Source organism: Anas acuta, chromosome 19, assembly GCF_963932015.1.
Source record: "Anas acuta chromosome 19, bAnaAcu1.1, whole genome shotgun sequence".
Classification (NCBI taxonomy): Eukaryota; Metazoa; Chordata; class Aves; order Anseriformes; family Anatidae; genus Anas; species Anas acuta.
The window spans coordinates 4,403,554-4,425,154 of NC_088997.1; the positions used below are offsets into that span (position 1 = coordinate 4,403,554).

General features: G+C 42.3%; 1 protein-coding gene across 6 annotated transcripts in view; it reads right to left on the bottom strand.

The window, feature by feature from the left end:
• Window positions 1-21,601, bottom strand: part of SPECC1 (sperm antigen with calponin homology and coiled-coil domains 1) — an 83,937-nt gene that overhangs the window by 30,287 nt on the left and 32,049 nt on the right. For 2 of the 6 annotated variants that reach the window (XM_068656238.1, XM_068656239.1), the window contains 4 exons: window positions 10,693-12,251; window positions 8,635-8,842; window positions 7,885-7,958; window positions 7,161-7,339 (listed from right to left, as the gene is read on the bottom strand). In XM_068656238.1, coding sequence (XP_068512339.1) covers window positions 7,161-7,339; window positions 7,885-7,958; window positions 8,635-8,842; window positions 10,693-12,251 — 2,020 coding nt within the window. Of the gene's footprint in view, window positions 1-1,454; window positions 2,785-3,128; window positions 3,207-4,349; window positions 4,435-7,160; window positions 7,340-7,884; window positions 7,959-8,634; window positions 8,843-10,692; window positions 12,252-21,601 lie in introns of those variants that run through there. The other 4 variants (XR_011089024.1, XM_068656240.1, XM_068656241.1 and 1 more) reach the window with 4 other exon arrangements.

Below are 21,601 nucleotides of genomic sequence, written 5' to 3' on the forward strand. Positions count from 1 at the left end.
TTGTGGGACATTATCCTAGTAGGAAAGGAACGGTCAACGCCTGTAGGCCAACTGGTCAATCTTGAGAATAAAATAAGCCAAAGGTATGTTCCAGGCTGCCATCACTTCAGCAGGAAAAGGGTCTGGCTCCAGATTTCATTCATTCCGAGAGGAACTGTACTAAATGGCACCACAAGACATCGTAAAAGACTGATGGCTGCCAATACAACCACCTGGCTCAGTGAGGCTACAGATCATGGGTCAGGATTTAACTCGGAGAAAAGCTCACACCTCACAGACTAGTCTAGCCTCTCACTGCAAAAGGATGCAAACTGGTTAAAATTAAATCAGCGTACCTAGACCAGCCTGTGTGCCACGCCACAGTCAAGTCCACTGAGAAATCACGCACCACTATTCTGTCATTGTACAGATTAATTATGAATATTCACGCACTGGAGCTGCTACTGGGTCCGATTTTGTTAGAATGCGTCCTGCAACCTTAAGTCTGTATATTTGTAACACTCCTAATGCACCCTGAAACAACCTCCTAGATGAAACACCATCACAGCAGAAAACAGAGGCCTCTCACATTGTAAATGCTGGCATGAAAGCAGGTAGAATGCTGCTGAGACCTACTCACTTCATCCCATGCCAAAGAGAACAGCCAACAAACAACGAAGAATTGTGAAACCTGGTGAGTACCTTCCATTTTTGAAGAGAAAAATCTGTAAAAAGGGGATGCACCTTTGTGTGCATACATGGGTTTCTTGACAGAAAAGCAGAACTGAACTTGCAGTAACAGGCTGTGGAGGACAGTGTAGGAGAACAAGTTACGAAGACTAATGTTGAGCCCCACCTTCACACCAAAAATGGCTCCTTGTGCACACACTTCATTTAGCTTTGCATAGTTTAGGCCAGCCGAGAAGACTGACTAAACCCTGCTACAAAGAGGATGGAGTTAAGAAATGTCATCTACTGCTGTATGCTTTCCTTGAAACAAGGATGAATGGTTTACATAGTAAAAAGCTGCAAGTGCAGCTGGCTCCAGTGGAGCAGCTCCAGGAGGAAGCAGAGCACTTCAGCCACAAAGGAATTCTGATGTGCAGAGCCCTTTTCACAAAACCACTGCTTAGCTTCGTTCACTGGTGAGAGAAGTAGATACAGTGAGCTCTTCTCTAAAGAGAAGAGTTAGTCTGTTTTTTCAGGTTTAGAATACGTGGACAATAACACGGTACAAGTCTTTCTGTGCTTAACATACAGATTTTGGCAACAGCAGCCTTCATGGGTTTGAAAGTTTAACTGCTCTGATCTCTCCATTACAAGTGGCTTAGGACAACAGAACTACATTTCAGAAATAATTGCTCTGCAATCTAGTCTTTGACACAGTTCCTGTCGGTGTGAATCCTCCTGAACTCCAAGAAACACAGAGACACACAGCTGCTGATACACAGAACAGAAAAGATGCCAAGAGTAGGCAGCAGACAATTCCGGACACAAACATTTATTTGGCACTTCAATATATATATTTCTTAAACATAAAAACCGACATTCAACAGCTGCCAGCACAGTAAGGAAAGGCAACACAAGTGTGCATATATGCATACACTCCAGTAGCATGGCACATAGGTGAAGGCCGTGCCAGAGCCAGGACGTGCTGAAGAATTCTTTAGCTCAGCCTGCTCTGAGATCAGGCCCCTGCTAGGTCTTCGCATCCAGGAGAAAAGGACAGGAATCCCACATCCAAAATATGAAATTCCAGTCCTGGAACGAACTGACGATCTTCTGGCACAAATGGTAACTTCTCAGTTTCTTGTTGGTATCCAATGAAAACTTTCTCCAGGTGTCTCCAGTAGCAAAACTGAATTGAAGCAAGTTCTCCCTGATCATATACTTCACCTGAGTTGGTTCACTGACAATAAGGGCATGTGAAAGACACCTTCTGAGAGGATACTGATTAGGAGCTTAATATATTCATTGCTTTTTTCTTCTGGATCTATCCATCTGCAATTCTCAGCCAGGACAAACCTCACACAGGACACATGCTGTGAAAGTCAGAGCAGAATATGCTCCTCGAGCATCACACTGCTTCCTAACACACACTGAGTGAGACATGCCACCAAGTGGTGAGTGCATTGTCAATGCAATATTAAAAGCCCCAAACGAACAAAACAGCTGATACCAATTCAGTAACTTAATGTTTCTATTCGATTTTCCTGCTGGATTTCAGTAACCTAATTTCCATGAGCAACTCACCCAGCTGCAAAGGTGGGAATCACTTGAGTTTGTGTGTATGTATATGTACAGATCTGTATGCACGTGTATTTAGACACACAGATCTATGGATATAATATTATATGGAGAACACAATGTGTATTTTTACAAATTAGACATACACACTCAGTTTTATTTTTAAGCGTAAAATGGCACATTTGAACTTCTGTTCCAGGAAAAATACCCCCATCCCTCCAAAAGGACTGTAAATTATTTCAGTGCCCCAAATCTCTGTGGTTACGAATAGTTGGCTTTAAGCTAGTTCAGAACGTTTTCAGCCTCATGGAGTCTTCTGAAGATAGAAGCCTTCTGAAACAAAGAAGCAGGCTCTTGCCCATGGAGGGAAGGTGGACCAGAGCAGCATTCACACTTTGCGATACATTCGACTTTTGCAGGGCAATAAAAAACTGGAGTTGCTTTTCTCCAATTGAAACTTCCCTTTTTCAGCTGCAAGTTGAAGGCATGTCCTGAAGTGTCTCACAGGCCTGGCTATGCATCCATCCAGGGCTGTGTTAGCTGGTAGAGTTCAGGCACCTACAGAAATACAGACAACAGTGGGTGACGTTATAAGAAGCAATACAATGCCCATTCTAGTTAATCATCCATCCCACCCTCACTAAATAAAGGGGAAAGGGGGAAATGCTGGTGGCGGCGCAAAGCCCATCTCTTAAAGGAGTGCCTTAACACTCCACCACACCAGCTTAGATTTATTTTTACTGCTGGTTGCTCAGATAGGAAGAGATTAAATTCTCAGAGCCAAGGACCCAATTTCAAAGGACAGAGATGGTGGCATTCCTGGCTTTCCTTGCCTATAATCATTTAGGACTATTCAGTCAAAATGGGCACATGAACCTACTCAGTAATTAGAAACATGCTACCTCAGAGTTCGTTTCAGGGTCCTTGCACCAAAGGGGCTGGAACAATCTCCACTTGGTACCAAAAATTCTGAGGAGCGCCTAACCAGAGCAAACAAACAATACTTCAAGGGCCCTGCTGCGACATTCTACTTTGCTTACTTCAAGTGAGAGCAGAATGAACTATCAAACCTCCGTAAGACAAAACAGCTGCAAAACACAGGCACAAATGAGCAGCACATCAGCACATACAGACTGACAGCAGGTTTTAATACACATAGCGTACAAGCTTATTTCCAGGAGAAAAAGCATGTAACACTGCCATGCTGCGGCATTTGAGACTTTAGGAGGAAGAACAGAAGCAAATTAGTGGGGTACATCACAATTGTCACTTGACACTTTTTTTTTCTGAGGACTTGGTTAGGTTTTTCTTTATTCTAGGAGTGGCTCATTTAATTACAGATATAATTTCTTTGTCTTCTGAATGCTGCTCCCAGCCCAGCCATCTTCCCTCCATGCTCTTGGTTCAATGCATACAATATTATAATGCCAAAATAATTTTGAGAACTTGGGAGGGAAAGAATCAAAGGAAGACCTTGAAACTTTCACTGCTGCTAAACACTGTATTGCTAGAAAGGCTTGGAAACGTGTATGAAGCCAAAAAGGGCTGTGTGAAATTTGGGTGCATTCAGCAATAACTTTGTGTTACAAACCCAATGTTTTTGCCAACAGTGGAATATCTGATCCTAGAACAGCTGCAAAAAGTGAGTTTATTTCTAAGGCAAGTTTTTCTGAAAAGATGAGATTTGCTACAGGATCAATAATAGGGTAATTCAGGTTGGAAGGGACCTCAGGAGGTCACCTAGTCCAACTGCCTGCTCAAAGCAGGGTAACCTGTAAGACCAGACCAAGCTACGCAGGGTCTTACCCAGTCCGGTCCTGAAAATCTCCAAAGATGGAGACTACATTATCTCTACTTCCACCATGCCTGAGAAAACAGTTATGCAACAGTGGATTGTAAGCTTTTACATTTTACTGAATAGAAATAGCATTAATTAGAATGTAAAGTATCATAGAAGACTGAAACATGGGTTAATTAATTTGTAGGTTTTAATCAGTACTAACTTGGGACAAGTGAACTCTTTTCCTTATTCCATTTGTTTGATGTCCAACCTCCCCCCAACATTCTTAGTCATAGAATTAGACATTTAATCTGTGTTAAAGATGCCTTTGGGAGGCTCTTACCTTCATTCAGATGAACTCTGATGACCTCATCAGGATTTTTTCTGCAAGTTGTTTGGCTCTTCCTGAACCAAAAATGACTTTTTGTCTGATTAGAAGAATGTAATGGTGAAATCAAACTTGGAGGCAGGAATTCAGGCAGCTACAGGCAAACATTAAAATGGCAGGATGTCGTAGGAGATAAACTGGCTTCAAGATCAATTTGAGGTGGAGTCTACTGACCCTCAAGAGATAGATGAGGTTTTGCCAAAAAAAAAAACTTTGAGTAGCAAACTATTTGGAAGGTACATTTTCCAATCAGAACTTAAAAATAAGACAGGAAACACTCACTAGGGACTCTCAGACATTCAGCTGAATGCACAGCTGCTCAACATTAACAAATATGAGGGATACTTTACAGACTGTGTTAAGGTATCACGCTACAAACTGTTTCCACCAGTGCTGAGCATGCACTTAAAGTCACCACAGGCACCAGAATCTACTGCTGATTTTGAGCAGTAGCATTTGTGAACAGTGACTTAAAGCAATGATGAGAATACCCCAGAACTTTCTGGGTAGAAGAAGTTGAGGTGCTGGGAAGACAGCAACCTCAGGAATGCAAAAGTAATAGTGTAGTAATTATAGAACTGGCTTTCAGCAGTAGCTTTGGCAACTTCAAGATTTTGTTTTATAGGTCGGTACAGCTATAAAATTTCACTGCTTTGCTGTCGATCAGTGAGTTTTTTGGGCAATGACTTACATAGACTTCATTATTTTCTCCACACCACTCAGTACTGAAACTTCATTTGCCTTAGTACTCTCTGCACGTACACTGTGATTGATACTCAGTCATATTTGTTATACCCAAACTGACAGATACAAAATTTGGTCTCATTACCTGCCTTTGAAAGAAAACACATATTGTCCACTGCAGACAGTACAACTGGCTCCACGACCAACATAAGACTCAAAGAAAGCTACACAAACTGTCAACATGACGCAAAAGACACACATATATCTCTGTATGTATGCGAAAGAGTGAGACACAAATGTTAAAAGCGACTTAAATACGTTTCTGAATGCCTCCTTCTGAAGCTATGTATGTGTGAATTCCCGTGGTCTAACTTCAAAAGTGACATGTTCAGCTCAGGCTTCTTATGCCAAAGGACTGACAATGCAGGCATGTTCCTTAAGCACGTACGATAAATATCCTGATTGACCAATTAGTGGGTCATCTTCCAGTTTAAATATTATTAAATACATCTTCAGATTAAAAAATGAAAGAATAAAGAGGGAAATTATAAGTAAATGATTCCTGCCCTTATATACATACAGATTAACATATAAACTGGGAAAAGTGGTTATGTACTTTACCCCCTGCTCTAAATAAGAGAATTTTCATTAAGAACAAATTAAGAATTAAAACAGAGCCTAGAATTTAAGCACTGGCTACTAATCATTTTGCCTTAATATATAATGCATAATGCGTAACAGCATTTCTTTGCATCCACGGGGGACTCTGATAATGAACCTGGAACTTAAACGCATTCTTTTCTTTTTCTGGAAAAAAGAAAAAACAAATTTGTTCTTTCTATCCATCAGTTCTGAATTACATGCCTCTACATAAAAGCCATACTGTCTTTGTACTTCCATCTACTGTCCAGCTGCCGTGGAAACTTCTGAATGGAAAACAGTGAGAAAATACAAGCAACATTAAGCTGGACACTTACTCCACCTGAAATAAATGAGTGTTTGCTGTTTTCCCATGGCTATTCTAACAGAAGCCATGGGCCTTCTCTGAGAGACATTAACTGGATAAATCCAGAGAAGCAAAGCTAATTTCACATGTTTTTGGTAAATGGTCTTACTGTTTATGTTATTTTTTTCTTTCTCTATTCCCCCGTACAAATTTTTGTCCCTGAAGCTCTGGTTCTGCTTGTGCAAATGCAATAATAGAGTAGAGCATTGCCTCCTTTATAAATTTTAGTTCCTCCTTCTAATACATCTTTTGTTTTCCATCTTTTATTATTTAGTGCTTCAGTTGTAGTATGACTTTTGGAATAAAAGGTCACACATAAAACATCCTGCACTGAATAAAAGCCACATTGTAAGGCAGCTGTACTGATTCCAAATTCAATTGTGTAAGTCACTTGTTCTTACCACGCTCCCCCAGAGGCTCACCATGACAGGGTATATCTTTAAACCGTTCGCATTTACTGCTCCCACCCCAACCACAGACTACAGCCACTGAATTTCAAGTGGGTCCACTGCATGACAAATCATTTCTGGGATAAATGTTAACCCAGGCCACAAGCCAGAGCATTTAATCACGCAACAGGTTTTGACTTAAGGACAGGAGATGTGAGGAATCCTAGTGCTTGCATTGATCACTAAATCAGCATATATCATATTTGCAGACCTGCAGAACAGAAGTCCAGCTAGTCCTCATTTTAGTTTGAAAGAAATTCTCTTCTGGATGTCCCATATGTAGCCAAAGAAGCTTTTTACAGACGGTTTAATACAGCTGTGCAGAGTTATGAAAGCAATAAAACACAGTGGAATACAGTAGTGAGAACAAAGCTATGAAAGGATATTAGCAATTGCTATTACTTAATATTTGCTTATTAAAACCTTCATGGCCTAGGTGACAGAACTGGATCATCAAAAAGAAAAAAGAACAGAAACATCTTTGAATAGAAGACCACAAAATCCATCAGAAGAGTTAAAAACAGACAACATGCACATCCAAGCCAATGAATAGTTATTGACAAAGCACTGTTTGCATGCACGTTAGCAGTCACAGAGATCAAATCTTGGCTTTTGTAAGTAACCAACCTGTTGTTGCCCTTCACTTCATCGAGCTCCTTTTGCAGTCTAGCACTCTTCTCCTCTTCCTCCTGAAGCTTCCTCTTCACCACACGGAGCTCCTGCTGGGCTTCACACTTGATATCATTGGCTACAACCACTGCAGTCTGCAGATCAGCTTGAAAACGCCTCCATTCTTCTGTATCTTCCTAGGAAAAACAATTACAACCCCAAACTGTTTGCTGTAAAAATACACTTACTTGAGCACTTTGTTATCAGTCTCTCAGTGATCATAAGAGACCAGGATTTCACCACAATTTCAAGATGCTGAGGTCAAAGTAAACACTTGCCTGTTTACAGTTTTGATTAGACTGCCAAAGAAAAAACTGATGCTTAGCCCTCCGTTCCAATACAAGTGCAGTCAAGGTTCTTTCTATAGCTATTGATCGTTCAGACTTGTGATACTACCACAAGTACTGTTGCTGAAAAGAACTCACTGTTACTGATTATTTATGAAGTAGGAACAGATGCTCAGAAGTAGCAGAAGTTCATAGGTACAAAAAGCAAAAGTAATTTGCGAAGTATATATTATAGTTTCCATCACAGGCAAAAAATCAGCTATAAACAAAGAGGACAGAGAATGAAAAGATGTAGAAGCTTCTACAATTGTTCTAGAAAAAAATACAATGCCTAACTGAAATCCAGTATTACAATAAAAGCTCAGCCTAGCTTTGTCATGGTGTCTGAGCCTTACCTTCATTTGCTTAGTCAGAGCCTTCAGCTGCCTCTCTATATCTTGTTTTTGTTCCTCCAGCTTCATTGTTTTACCTAAACACATTAAAAAAAAAAAATAGCAAAATATTATTGAACACGAGGGCAATTTGAAAAGTGAAAATGGGAAAACAAAGTAGCCCATTTGGTTTTGCTTCTAGCAATGCTAGTAACAGATGTAATGGAAATTAAGATACTCTGTCAGTGGATCAGGAATGGAATCAGCAACAGCTTTATTACTGAAATACCTCTAATGGTTCGTTATTTTGAGGCATTTAACCACTTTTATATTTACAGAACTGCATGTGCAGGATCACTTGGTCCGCACACCCGCCCACGAAGCACTCAGTATAACACTGGTAAGAGAAATGAGCGGCTCAGTCCACCAGGTGGCAGCTCCCCTTCCACACTGCAGCGGCAAACTCGACTTCCCAGCTGTTACCAGCAATTTTACCTAAAAGCTCTTTAAAAGGCCAGTAATTCTAGTTCTCGAATAGCCAGTACATCACTCGCTGAAGAATGAGTTTTGGAGACTGGTTGTAATTTTCTTTCTGTAGCACTAACTGCTAAAATTGTGACTTGTGTGTATGAACAGGAAGGACTGATCAAAACAAATTTTTTTAAAGTGAGGCTCTTGTCACACACCTCAACACATGCCTTCTCCTCCCAGTTCTGACCACAACTAAGCCTCCAGAATAAGTTCACTTCAAACATTTTTTTCAGCTCCACCTACTTTCTAGGTCACTGATGAGCTGGTTGTTGTGAAGTTTGATAGCACGATGTTGCTCCACCTGGTCCTCCAACTCGAAAATGGTCTCCTTCAGGTTTTTGATATCTGCTTCGTTCTCTGATGTTTTTTCCTGTAACTTCTGGCTGGTTCTGCTCAGCTGCTCAGCCTGCCGGTCACAAACCTCCTTCAGCTGACCACACTCATTCTCAGCCTGGAAATGAGGGAAGAAAGCTGCAAGGCTGCCTTTTATTTCTTAACATACCACTCCGATTTTACTGATTACTAACAGAATTGAACCTCTATTCTGTGCGTTATAGAAACTGAGTTTCAATGCTAACAAGACAGTTTCAGGAAACATACATGAGTTCTGAATGGCAGTGTTCTTTCCTGGCCATAGGTAACAAAAGACGATGCTAGGAAGGGAATTAAGTTTTCTATACGATTACCATAATTCCAAACCAGTCTGTGCAGGTAATGAACAGAGGAACAATGTTCCTGGAAAGCTCCAGATCTCTTCCTGTTTCACATTATGAGAATAAAATAGCTGCCTTAGGGCCAAGATGCTAATCAGTTTGGCCATATTAACAACTTTGCTGCTTTTACCACGCGCATTTCTGATGGATTGTGAGAACATATGCAGGAGAAGTAGCTACTGCAGATAAGTATAACTTTCTGGATAGAGGACATCTGGAATTACTGAAGGGGGAACTGCTGCACTTCAGTTTGTTGGCTCAGGCCTACCTACAGATCAATGCTTTTAGGGTGGGGGAGATCCCTGAGTATGACCAAGCTACGGAAAAGCAAGGTGTAGGCTGCCAATTCAGTGAGTAGCACTGGCACAGGCTGACTTGAGGGCAGCCTTACAGAAGCCTGTGGTCTTGTTTGGGTGTCATAAACAGCCAATGATTCAAAACAGCTTAATTCAAGGGAAAAGAAGAGTAAAAAGGAGGAAATCTGTGGTTTCAAAACCAAGCAATAAAAGTTTGGTGCAGAGTCTGAGCACTCAGCAGTTTTTCATTTATTCTTCATACACTGCAGCTCCAGCAACCACTTCAAAACATTCGGGAACTTCCTCTATGAACTCCGTTTGCTGTGGTCACCTGTTTAAACTGAAAAGACACCTGGATTTTCTAAATCACTCAAATCACAGAGGTGAGTTTTGGCAATGCTCTCTTCCTCTGCAGCTAGCCAATTCTCCAGCTCTTCCCATGATCCCTTCCCAGACAGGAAGGGCTGCACATACTGCTTATCACTCCTCCTGCAGCGATGGGGCATTAATCACTGCCTGGCACTGTATTAATGACGGTCCTATAACACCCTGCATTGTGGCTCTCTTCTGAGCACCCAAGATCAAACAGCAAACTGAACCCATAATTGACTTAAGCTTGTTTGGAGCAAAGCTACGAACTACCAAATGAGGGAGAGAAAAAAATTGCTCTACACATATATAATTTTTGGCCATTTCACCTATGCCAAAAGAGTACTTTTTAGTTTTGTAAAAATACTTTAATTTCACCAAAATTATCTCACCTGCAGCTTGACTGTACATCGTAAGTCAAGTCACTGTAAATATCAACTTCTCTGAGCACGTTTGCATGTTCTTGTACCCAGTAACATCTATAGTTCACTACTAACTAATCTGTCCTGCATGATTTATCAAGGATTTATTATTTGCTGATAAATACTTATGTCCTTCTCTTTACCTGGATCACGAAGTGATTTTCACTAATCTTGGTTCACATAATATCAAATGAAGGTTTTATTGACCTCTTCTCTTGCTCCAGTTTTGATAAATACCTTTCTGTTTGCCAAAATGGTAAATTCTGCAGGAAATACTACGGAAAATAAATTTTGAACTTACAAGCTATGATACCAGTTATTCCTCAAAAAACACACACGTATAGCAGAAGAATCAGAAAATATCATATGGCCCCAGCTTCCACTCAAAATTAATGAATGCAATTGAAATCATGGACATTTATAATCAATTGCTGAATAGCAATCCATAGACCATTTGTGGGAAGACACAGAAATTATATTTTACAACTGTTCCTGCTTTACCTTAGATAGCAGCCCCTGAACGTGCTTCAGTTCACTGTTAGCCTTCAGCAGCTCTTGCTTAAGCTCAGTACAAGATGCTTCTAACTGATCCTTTTCTGCATGGGCTACCTTCAGCATCTCTTGCACCTCCGAGGTGTCAGTAGTACATCCCATCGCGTTGATTTCAGCAGCCTTTTGTTTCTCACTCTCTAACTGGGTTTTTAGAGACCCATTCTCAATTTTTAGACCTTCCAATGCAATTTTACAGTCCTCCAGAGTTTTTGTAACTGTGCTGTTGTTCTGCTGTTCCACTTCTAGTAGTTTAAGCAGCTTCTCATTTTCAGCTCTCAGGCCTTTAATCACTTGCTGGGCATCTTGATGCTCCCTTTCTAAGCTTCTTAGGCTGCTGGTTAACTGTTGCTGAATGTTAAGCAATTTCTCTCTTTCAAACTGTGCTTTTTCAAGAACTTCTGCACACTTCTGTTCCAGTTCAAGGACCTTCCCCTCCTGAGCTCTACTTTCTTCATTCTTGGATCGCTCTTGGAGGAGAGTCACTAGCTTTTCGTTTTCTTGACTCAGCTGTTCTGCTCTGTCTCTATGTTGACGAAAGGAAGTCTCCAAGAGAGCTTTCTCTTCCACTAGCTTCTCATTTTCTGCTGTCAGCTCCTGCACCATTTGTTGTTGATCTGACAGCTCCTGCAAAGTGGCTTGTAGTTCTTCTGCTGTGCTATGGTGATTCTCCTCCATTTTCTGTATTCTCTCTGTAAGAGATGCAACAGAAAGGTCGCTAATATTGTTTGGAGAACTTCCTGTAGTGGAGCATTTGGAACCTTTGATGTGGTTGCTGTTGGAGGATGTTGGCCTGGAAGGTATATCTGCTATATGTTCAAAATCCGATGCATCAGGTGACAAGGAAGCTTTAGTGACATCACTGCTGGAAGAGCCTGAATTGCGCAGCGCGCCCCCATTCACTCGCTGCCTGTGCTCATCTGTTTCATTTCTCAATGCATTTTTTGATGGGCTTCCAAAACTGGATTCTTGGGTAGTTGGGGTTGGGAGGCTGCTGTCACCTCCACTGCTTGTTGTTGTGTCTGAGAGAGGCGAGTTCTCCAGATAAAGCAATTTCTCTTTCAAAACACGATTTTCTTCTCCCAGACTAGCAAGCTCTTTTTGAAAAGTCCTGTTTTTTTCCTGAAGGGTCCTTATTAGTGGGTCTATGTCAACAGGTGACGATGGTTCTAAATTTTGGTCTGAAGGCTCAGGGTTAAGTGACCCTTTCTCTTTGCATTTCTTCAGTTCACAACGGAGCCTGGTAATTTCAGAATCTTTTGTCTTTGCTTCTGCCAGGAGTTCTTTAACCTGAGATTCCAAAACAGCCTTGTCACCAGTTTCGCTCTCCTGCTTGGACTTGCTAGTGGGACGCACATGTTTGGTAGGAGTCGGTGTACCAGAAGAAGTGGGGCTGGGCTGAGTTTTCCTAGTGTTGGCTTGACCACGCAATACAGCTCTCTCTCTCGATACAGATGATGATATTTCCCGGGGTGCCGGAATCCCTGTGCGCTTTGCAGCTGAGACCGCTCCTTGAAGAGAAAAGACATGAGGCAAACTGAGTGAGTTCATAAAAGAAAACACGTCACAGGACAACAACACTAGAGCCCAGAGCATGCTTGGAAAAAAACACCTGAATGTTTGAATAGGTTTAGTCATGACTGGGTGCGTGGATTCATGTTTCACAAAGGCTCGTATTATTTTGCATTTCCTCCTCTCCCACCCCCTGCAAAGGGCCACAGGCTGCTGAACTACTTCCCAGTGTTATATTATTAACACGCAGATGCTGAGATACACAAACTGCAACCTCCCATATTGGGATATTAATTACTTGAAAATAGGAAAATTCTTTACGCTACCTTGCAAAACGCTGAATTTACACCTATTAATTTCTGGGGGAAGATTCAATAACTTGAGAAAAGATACAGTCTTTGATGGTAAAATATATATATATTTTTAAACCACATGAGTATTTTAACTCGCAGGAAACCAGTATCTGCATTACACTCAATTGATACAGAATAGAATCATAAAAAAGGCTTGAAGTATTTATTCTGTCTGCAGATTCAACGAAATGGAGCCTCAAATACAAAACTGTCTCCCCTGGTACTTTGAACACTAAGACAATTGTATTGCTGCAGCTCTCACAGAGATGGACAAAAGATTTTTCATGTTATAAATTCCATCCTCCATTATGGAGGAAGAACAATAGGGGGTTAGAAAACTGATCCTCTTCCTTTTTCATTTTATTTATTGTTATTTTTTAAACCTCATGACCAAGCATTATGTGATTACAAGGGAAAATTTCTGAGTAGCTGATCTTCATTTTTCAAGTCTTTTGGAAGATGAAACCATGGGTACGGAAGAAACAGTAACAACCATCCTGACCATGAAAGTATTAACAAACCGGTCAAAGAACTGCTTTCGGAAATTTACTCAAAAAGGAAAGCCCTAAAGTACAGAATAAAGTTATGGAATATGGTACAAAGAAGAGATTTTGTCTGATGGAGCCACACAAACAGGATGCACGAGTCAGTTAAGCAAACAAAGCGCTACTGATCCAGTGTTTGGAGTAAAAACAAGTTCCAGAAGCACTCTGGGGGTAAATCCTAGAGTCAGCCACCTCTCTGCAAGTTTGGAAGGCTCTCTTTGCTGATATACACAGGAAAAAAATCACAGAAAGTCAAATGTCTGCTAAGACCAAAGGGGGAGCAGACTCCCTGCTGCCCAACTGCGTTCCTATGGCCTTACACAGCCAGGCGACTTCATAAGCATCCCAAAACGCTTTTTGCACAGTGAGGGAATCTTGGTCCAGTTCTGCGACCCTCAGTAACGCAGGGTACTGATGGGTTAATGTTAACAACACCCCCTTTGCTCAGCATCTCTTTTGAAGACTGCACGAGGTTTATAAAACCCACACAAACAGGAGCCCCTCCTCCTCTCCCCCAAACAAACACACTCAGCAGCAGGCACAATAAACACCCAGGGACAGAGAGCAGCTGAAGAAAAGCCCCCTGAACACAGAGGCGCTGTGCTGGGAGGAGAGCACAGAAAGGGCTCTGTGATGGCAGGGGCACGATAAGGCCAGAGACAAAGGGTCCAGTGTTTACGGGAAGAGATAGCAGGGACAGGCTGGCCGGAGAGCCAGCAGCCCACACAGTTTCACGTTGTCATCTACATCTGGAGGCGCCGCTGCAGCGAGGCAGCACCGGGCTCCCCAGTGAAAAGTGCAAGGCAAGCAGGGACGGGAGCGTTCCCACTGCAGCTCAGATGGTTGCCGGTGCAGCTCCAGACCTGGGAACTCATTTTTCTTGACTCATCCGCAGGCTTTGGGCTTGCTGCACGTCCCGTTTCTTAACCTGGCACCTGTAAGCTGTACTCACTGAGCTCAGCAGACAATCAAAGCTCTTGGTGTTGATGCAGCTAACACCAGAAGATGATGGGCAGGAGGGAAATGGCATGGATTGATGCGACGTGTCGTTCCAGCAGTACAGCTCAGCACAGCTCCTTCCTGCTCAGAGGGAAAAGGTTCACGTGGGGATTCCCAGGGGTGCAAGACAGAGGCAAGGGCATGTGTCCACTGAAAACGCAGCAATTTGAGAGTCCTGACAAGAGGAGCAGTACTCACACGAGCTATAACCATACTACAGGCTTAAGATGTAAGCTATGCATTACACATGGCCACAGATGTTCTCAGATGGAGCCCAAGTTGTGCTTTTAAAGCCTTCTGCTATGCCCTGGACTTTTATTCAATCTGAAAGGTTTTTCTACTGTCATAACGAAATCCCATGACAAAGCAAATGCCCCAAATAACTCATCTGGTTTTTTGCACTGCTGAAGCTAACGCAAGGCCATGACTGTCATCTGGTCAGCACATGACAGGGCAGTGTTGGGTAAGCAGTGGGTAGTGTTGACTGGGCAGTATCACACACATTGCAACAAAGAACGATGCTGCTACACGCTGGGATGAACTGCACAGCACTAAGAAAAAACACTATTTTGAGAGAAACGTAGCGGTTCTGGTAGCAATGCCAGTGTGCCTTTAATTGCCACCAGCTCATAATCACAACGCGATCCAGAGCCAAGGAAGATGTATACATAAGGACAGCCATCAAGCACATTTAACTGGGATTATCTGTACTTCACTGAGCTTACTCATCCTGCCCCGTGTTTTGTGCCTCTATACTCTGCTGAGTTGTTCTGTCATAAACCACAATGCATTTGCCATCTACCAGGAACCATTAACCAACCTGTGTGGTTTTTCATGATGTAGAAGCGTGTATGTATCTTCCATCTTCCTCTCTCCACCCTACACAGTGCTGCGGAGTACTGAAATGCCAAAGAGAACCCAGGAAAGCAATAGCTCTCAGCACATGTTGATGAGAAAGCACCAAACCAAACATAGGCACTAATATAAAGTCTATTTTATGGATGGCTCCCGCTTGGAATGACCTTGAAATTGAGCAGCGTAGCGGTTATAAATGGAACCGGCAGCCCCACAGCCCCAGGCACCCGCTCTGCGGGAGCTGAATTTCGGGCTGCACAGTCTCCCGGGTGACCTGATTAGCTCTGCACCCCGCAATGGTTAAGGTCCGAGGGAGGCTCCAGACAGATGCACATCTGCCAAGCTGCAGAACCCAATTTCGGGTTGATTTATGCTGTTTTTTCAAGTGGCTGGAATCACATGGAAATATGCTGTTGAGAAGGTGCTTGCTGTTTTGAGCTGGGAAGAGAAAAAATAGCCTGCCCTGCATCTCAAGGGCAACATTTGGGAAAAATACCCAACCCCTTAAATATCTTCCCATTTGGTCAAAATGGTGCTATGGCTCCTCGTTCCTATTTTCACCATTCATCCTCCCTACCCAGACTGCCAGCTTAACTATGCCCTTGATAAATTTGAGTCCAGCCTCCTCCTCACTGCCCTGTGCTTTCAAGCTCAGGCTGCCTCTTTCGCCTCTGCCAACAATATATTTCCAATCCCCTTGGCACCATATTTAAATTCCCATTCCCCCAGTGCTGCACCCAGCTTGCCAATGGGCTCAGCTTGTGTTCCTCCACTTCAGGAGAATGGGCAAGCATTCCTGAATAATCCACTGGGAGTTATTTCCCAAAAACTTGTTTTGCCCAATCTGAGGTCACCTTACCATCACATTCCCAGGTGTCCTCCATCATTTTCAGCGCCTGCCATGCTATTCAGGTGTAAGGGATTAAACCTCAACATTCACATAATACTTCTAACTTTCACAGTGCTTTAAAATCAACAACTATTTAATGCTCAAAGCCACGGATACGGGCAATTGTTAACTCCAGGTTACAGAACGGAGACCCACAGAGAAATGCCTTACCCAAGGTCACACAGCAAGGCAGTAAGGATTTGGACCCTGGAGCTCCTGGCTCACAGCCTGCTGTGCAGCTTCATTGTTTGCACTGCTTTCTGCCAGGGGATACTTGCTGCCTTTCAGCTGGTGTCAGAAACAAAGTGGGACTTTAATGAGATAAAAAGTGACACCTCATGATGCTCTTCGGCCATTTTTAATCCCATTTGCAGCACAACTACATTGTATTCCGCAGAAGGATGGATCAGGATTGCTCTGTAGTTTTTCCACATAATGCCTCTGATCTATATTTGATCTAAGCTCTCAACACCTGTTCCATCAGCTCCCAGAGGGGCATCCACGAGCAGAAGGGAACGGAAAAAAAAACACGTCCTAGCCCCCAAGGTGGAACAGGTGGGACTGCTGTTCAGAAGTCAAGCCGTGGAGGTTGGCCCACGTAGTTACAGTCCTGGCAGAACAGGGCGGAGGAGGTGGCAAACACTTTGCCATAGTCACGGGGGGGTCAGAGATGACATTTCAGAATGAAGATTCAGACACGTCTCTCTGCCTTTTCACACAAGTCTCTCTGCCTTCACACTTTGCGTGCTCTGAGATAACACATTAGCACTGCCTCTTCAGTAAAGCGCTAGCCTTGAAGTTAAATTTATTTTACTTGACTCTTAAGTAGAATTAACAGTTCAAATACTTGCTTCTCCACTCCCAGAGCAGAGGAAGAATCTCAGTAGGGAAGCAATTTCATCTGACCACAGAACCACCTTTCAGACTGTTCTGCATCCAATCTGGTTTTTAGACCTGGAGTCACTCCACAACTATTTGCCTCTGGTCCGTGTGTCATTTGTGTCCCACAACCTGCCCTTTTCTTAATCCTTCTCTCCATCAACATATTAATAACCCAAAGGTTAATACCATGGGCTTCAGCTCTTCCAAACTAATGTGGAATGTTCCATTTTATACTTTCTTCCTACATTTTAATTCTGGCAACTCTAAGAACAACAAAAGCATACTTTCTTCTTTAGCATGCTTAAAAAAACGTGTTAATAAATCATTCTTTCAAAGTTTGAGTAGGTAGTGATTCTCCTGCACTTACAGTTCATCTGTGTAATTCAAGCATGCTGATCGCTGATTCATTTCAGAAAGCATTTCAGTCATGTAAGATTAAACCATGAAGACAGACGCATCTTGGGTGTGATTTCTTAAAACAATGGGTACCTTATTTGAATTGCAAGGGCAGCATAACATGAAATAAAAGAAAACTATTCACAGCACTCTGCAATGTTAATGTCATATGTTTCAAAACAGGCGAGTTTGCCTGCAGACAAGTTTGCACTCTCATGATCACCTGCTGCACTAGGACAGGCACATCTCTTTCATTCTAGCTCCCACATTTGCAACAAACAAATTATTGTGCTGTTTTGTGTTTCCTTGCCATCCCTCCCACCTCAAAGTGGTTCTAAAGAGATAAAGACACAAAAGACATCACAACAAGAAATTACAGGCTAATTCATAGCCTCTCTGTCAACAAAGACGACCGTGCTTCTTCTGTTGTTCTGGAATTCGGCTCCCATGAGCCAAGATTTTTTTTTAGTACAGTTTCCTACCCAAATGTAACTCCCAGGTCTCAGATAGAAAGGTGATTACTGTGAAACCTCGAGGGAAGGTGTTATTATACAGGCTGCAAGCATTTAGAACAGCTAAATCAAGACAACACTATTACCAGCCCATGTCTGTACAGCAAATAAGTTAAAGCTCCCCAAACAATTTGACTGCTCTATCACACATGGTTCAACTGAAATAGGTCCTGCTCATCCGTTTGGTTTTTCTTCTTATCCTCTGGCTGTGACTTCGGTAGATTCTGGACTTTGCATCAACTGCTCCTCCCCAGGCTTTGCCAAGCTCGTGCTAAGAGTCCACTGCAGACTGGTACCATACAGCAATGGGCAGGTAACACAACCAGGTACTCATGACTCATCTCTGTTCTTGCTTGTATAAGGTCCTATTACTATTTTGGTCTAATTGGAGTTTCTTATTTGCAAAACAAACATGGGGCACAGATGTACCTTAATCCCACTGAGCTAATGACACCTTGTGAAGGAAGTCAAAATACAGATGTCTGTCACTTCAGCCACTCTGTAGGTATGTTTAAAACACCTTCCCTGACCTGAAAAATTTGACAGTACCTGTGGGAGACCTGTCCTCTGCCGAAGAGGTAGGAAGAGTGCAACAGATGGCTGAAGACCTCTGAAATGGCACCAAACATTGACTTTCACAACAGATTTACCAGCTGGTGTTACATGACTGGTAATAGCAGCTTTTAGGTGCTGTTTACAAAATTACTCTACTACCACTTAGGTGACTTCCAACCGCACAATGAACTATGACTTCACACAAGGCATTAACGTGGGACTTCATGACACCATCAATATGAAATTAGTGGCTGTCGAACCACGAAAAGACAGCGTTGGCCTGAAGCCACCACACTCTGTTGACTCCCTGCTGTAAAGTAATACACATTGCAAGGAGCTGAGCCACATTTTCTGCGGCCTCGTGAAAATTTTACTCTGAGTTGACAAGAACCTGATTAACCCAGGTGCTTAAAATTACTTTTCCAAAAGTGGCTAAGCCAACAACAGCTCCAACTTCAACTGAAAGCCCAGGTGAATTTGCAAATTACTTTCACCTTTCTTGCTCCAGAATTGCTCCTGTCTGTGACTGACACTGAGATTGATTAAGAGTGAACTAGGTATGTCTTTGGGGAAATGATGACTACGCAGCACAAAAAGAAGGACTGGTGTACATTTGACTCTGAAGTACTTTTCTCATTAGAAGATTTCAGAGTTTTGCACAGGAATCTTGTGCAAAATGCCTTATTTTCCCCTGCCTTTACATTGCTTTGCTTGAAAAAAGTTAACCAACTTTCCTGCTAACCAGGTTATCTTCCCATATCCTAATTAACAAGAAACACAGTTTCAACATGAGAGAAACATTAACACATCTCATGGTGGCATGAGAAAAAGCATGCATAACTGCTATAAAGGAGGGCAAATATAACAGCAATCCTCTACTGCTCTGGAGTGCTCATTTTACAGAAATCCCCACTGAGACAAAATCCCTATATGCATTCTGCCACGTTATTTAATGTTCCTATCCTGAAACCTCTGGGCATGCTAACAGCAAGACAGCTTGATAATGAATACTGAATGAACGCATGTGACTCGATCAATTTAGAAGGAAGATCTGAATCAGTTTTAAGTGCTTCTTGGGGCTTAGAACGAGAGCAGGACCGGATGCATAAGGCCAGACTTTCAGAGAGCAAAACGTCTAAAACTTCTGGTCTGCCACCAGCCTAGGTAAAAGTCAGGATAAAGAAGGATGCTATTGTATGGCAACAAACAATTACAGCTTGATCTGCTTGATCAAGGGAATTAGCTGAGTGGGTTACCTTGTCAGCATTTTCCAGTGACAACATTGCTAGACGCTCCTTTGGGTATTCCTCAGTAACGCAGAAGAACATTGCATTTTCCAGCCCTTTCAGGGTTTCCCTGCAGAAAGACAATGCTCTCTGCTACCTTTTATGCAACAGCGAACAAAGCAAACCTAGGCTTGGCCACTCACGGTTCTCCTGAATGAGTGTGTTTGCAGAATATTAGTCACAGAGCCAACACCTTTGCAGGTCAGCAAATCTTTGGGAAGGCTCACTTGGACTCCACCTCACTTTGAAAGAGGCATGAAAATGGCTGCAAAATAACAAAGGTGGTTTTGATAATCTAACGCTAATTATACAGGAGCATCTGCTCAAATAATGCCTTCCACTCGCTTAGTAAACAGAGACTAAAGAGTAATTATAACGTGCTCTTGCTTTTCTCTTTATGGGCCTGATCACATAGAGCTCCTCTCTGAGCAATTGTAGTAGGAAAAATCTCCTTACCCTGACAGACATGCCAGCATCTAGACAAAGGGAAATTCCTCTGAACGTTTCTCACATTAGCTGCTTAGGTTTTCTGAAAGTTTGTTAAGTCTCAAATGTGAACTCAAGCTTGGATATGTTTTTTTTTTTTTTTTTTTTTAATGTAGCACAGTTATTTTTTGTACTATAAAGTACTGCAGGTTTTACTGTAAGAATGAACATTTTTGCTCGGGAGAAGCGTAGGGACCAAAAATACATTTGTGAAGTACACTGGCAAAACAGACAAGATGCAAGAACTGTACTATCCACATCTATCCTTAGCCAGTATTTCCCATCTTTTGCTGTCACAAATAAAAATTTCACTTCCAAATCTGCTCATGAAGCATCCAAGGGGCTTCACCATGCCCCAAACCTCCTGCATAAAGAGAACCATGAGGGTACCAGTGCATTTACCTCTTACACGAAATACACAAACTCCCCCTGAAATCACCACGTTTATCATTTCTGATAGTTTGGGTGCAGATTACAAGAGCATAATTGCAATCCACCACTGCACTGCTTTGGATTTTTAGAGTACCCAGCAACCTGGCATAACAAACAGAGACATTCAAAGCAAGTGATCTAGCAAATGCTGAGAGAAACCCTATATCGTATGCTTACTGCGATGTCCTCCTGTAAACTCAAGCCTACTTTTTTGGGAACTGCTAATACCAGCAGGTCTGCCAAAAGCTTAGTCACCTGCTGACTGTACCCCTTGCCTCCCCCCCAAAAGGATGATTAAAACATTCTGTATGCAACATTATCCCAACATTAATCTGGTAGAATTTACAGAAATCCAGCTAATTTCTCAGCTGAGATGGCTGCAATGTAGTTTTCCCTAGGATAAATGACTGTCAGTTGGATTAAGAATTCCAGGATTTTCCTCGGTTCTAGCCTACAGACAAGTAGATAATTCTCTTCAGCTCCGAAAATTACCTCCCTGCTCTTTTAGCCCAGAAATCTATTAGCCAGGCATCGCTGGGTTAACAGTAGGGACAAGACAGCTCTACTCCCATTTCTGGGAAACACCATTAAATCAGACAGAATAGCAGCTTTGAGTGTTTCAAGAAGTACAGGAAATTTAAAAAACCAAACAAGTGCTTAATGCAAGAGGGTAAATTCAGTTAACTATGGCCATCACAGAGTAGCAAGTAGATACATTCCTCTGTGCCCAGTGCATATATGATGGCTGCCACAACTGAACATTACAGTCTGGTCTGTGTCTGGGGGGTAATGAGGAACAGTTACCCAACACCTCCTGGTCCAAGGATCCAACAGGAAAAGTGAAAAGAACCCTGCTGCCTCCAGACACGTCGGGTGCTGTGCATCACGAAGCTACAAGATCTACCTGATGGATCTACAAGCACAAAGGGTAAGCAAAAAGCAATCCTAAGTAGGAAGACGTTTGATATCGACATTTGCACAATTAGAAGGGTAACTTTGTCAACCTGTTAATTTAACCGTTCATGAGGCCACTTTGTGAATTGAATCAGGGAACTGATTTGGCTATAAAAATTATCTACGTGCTCTTTTCTCCTTCTCCTTTCTTTGTTAAAAACAGAACCTGATCTAATTCGCGTCCTTCCCACAAACACTTGAGCTT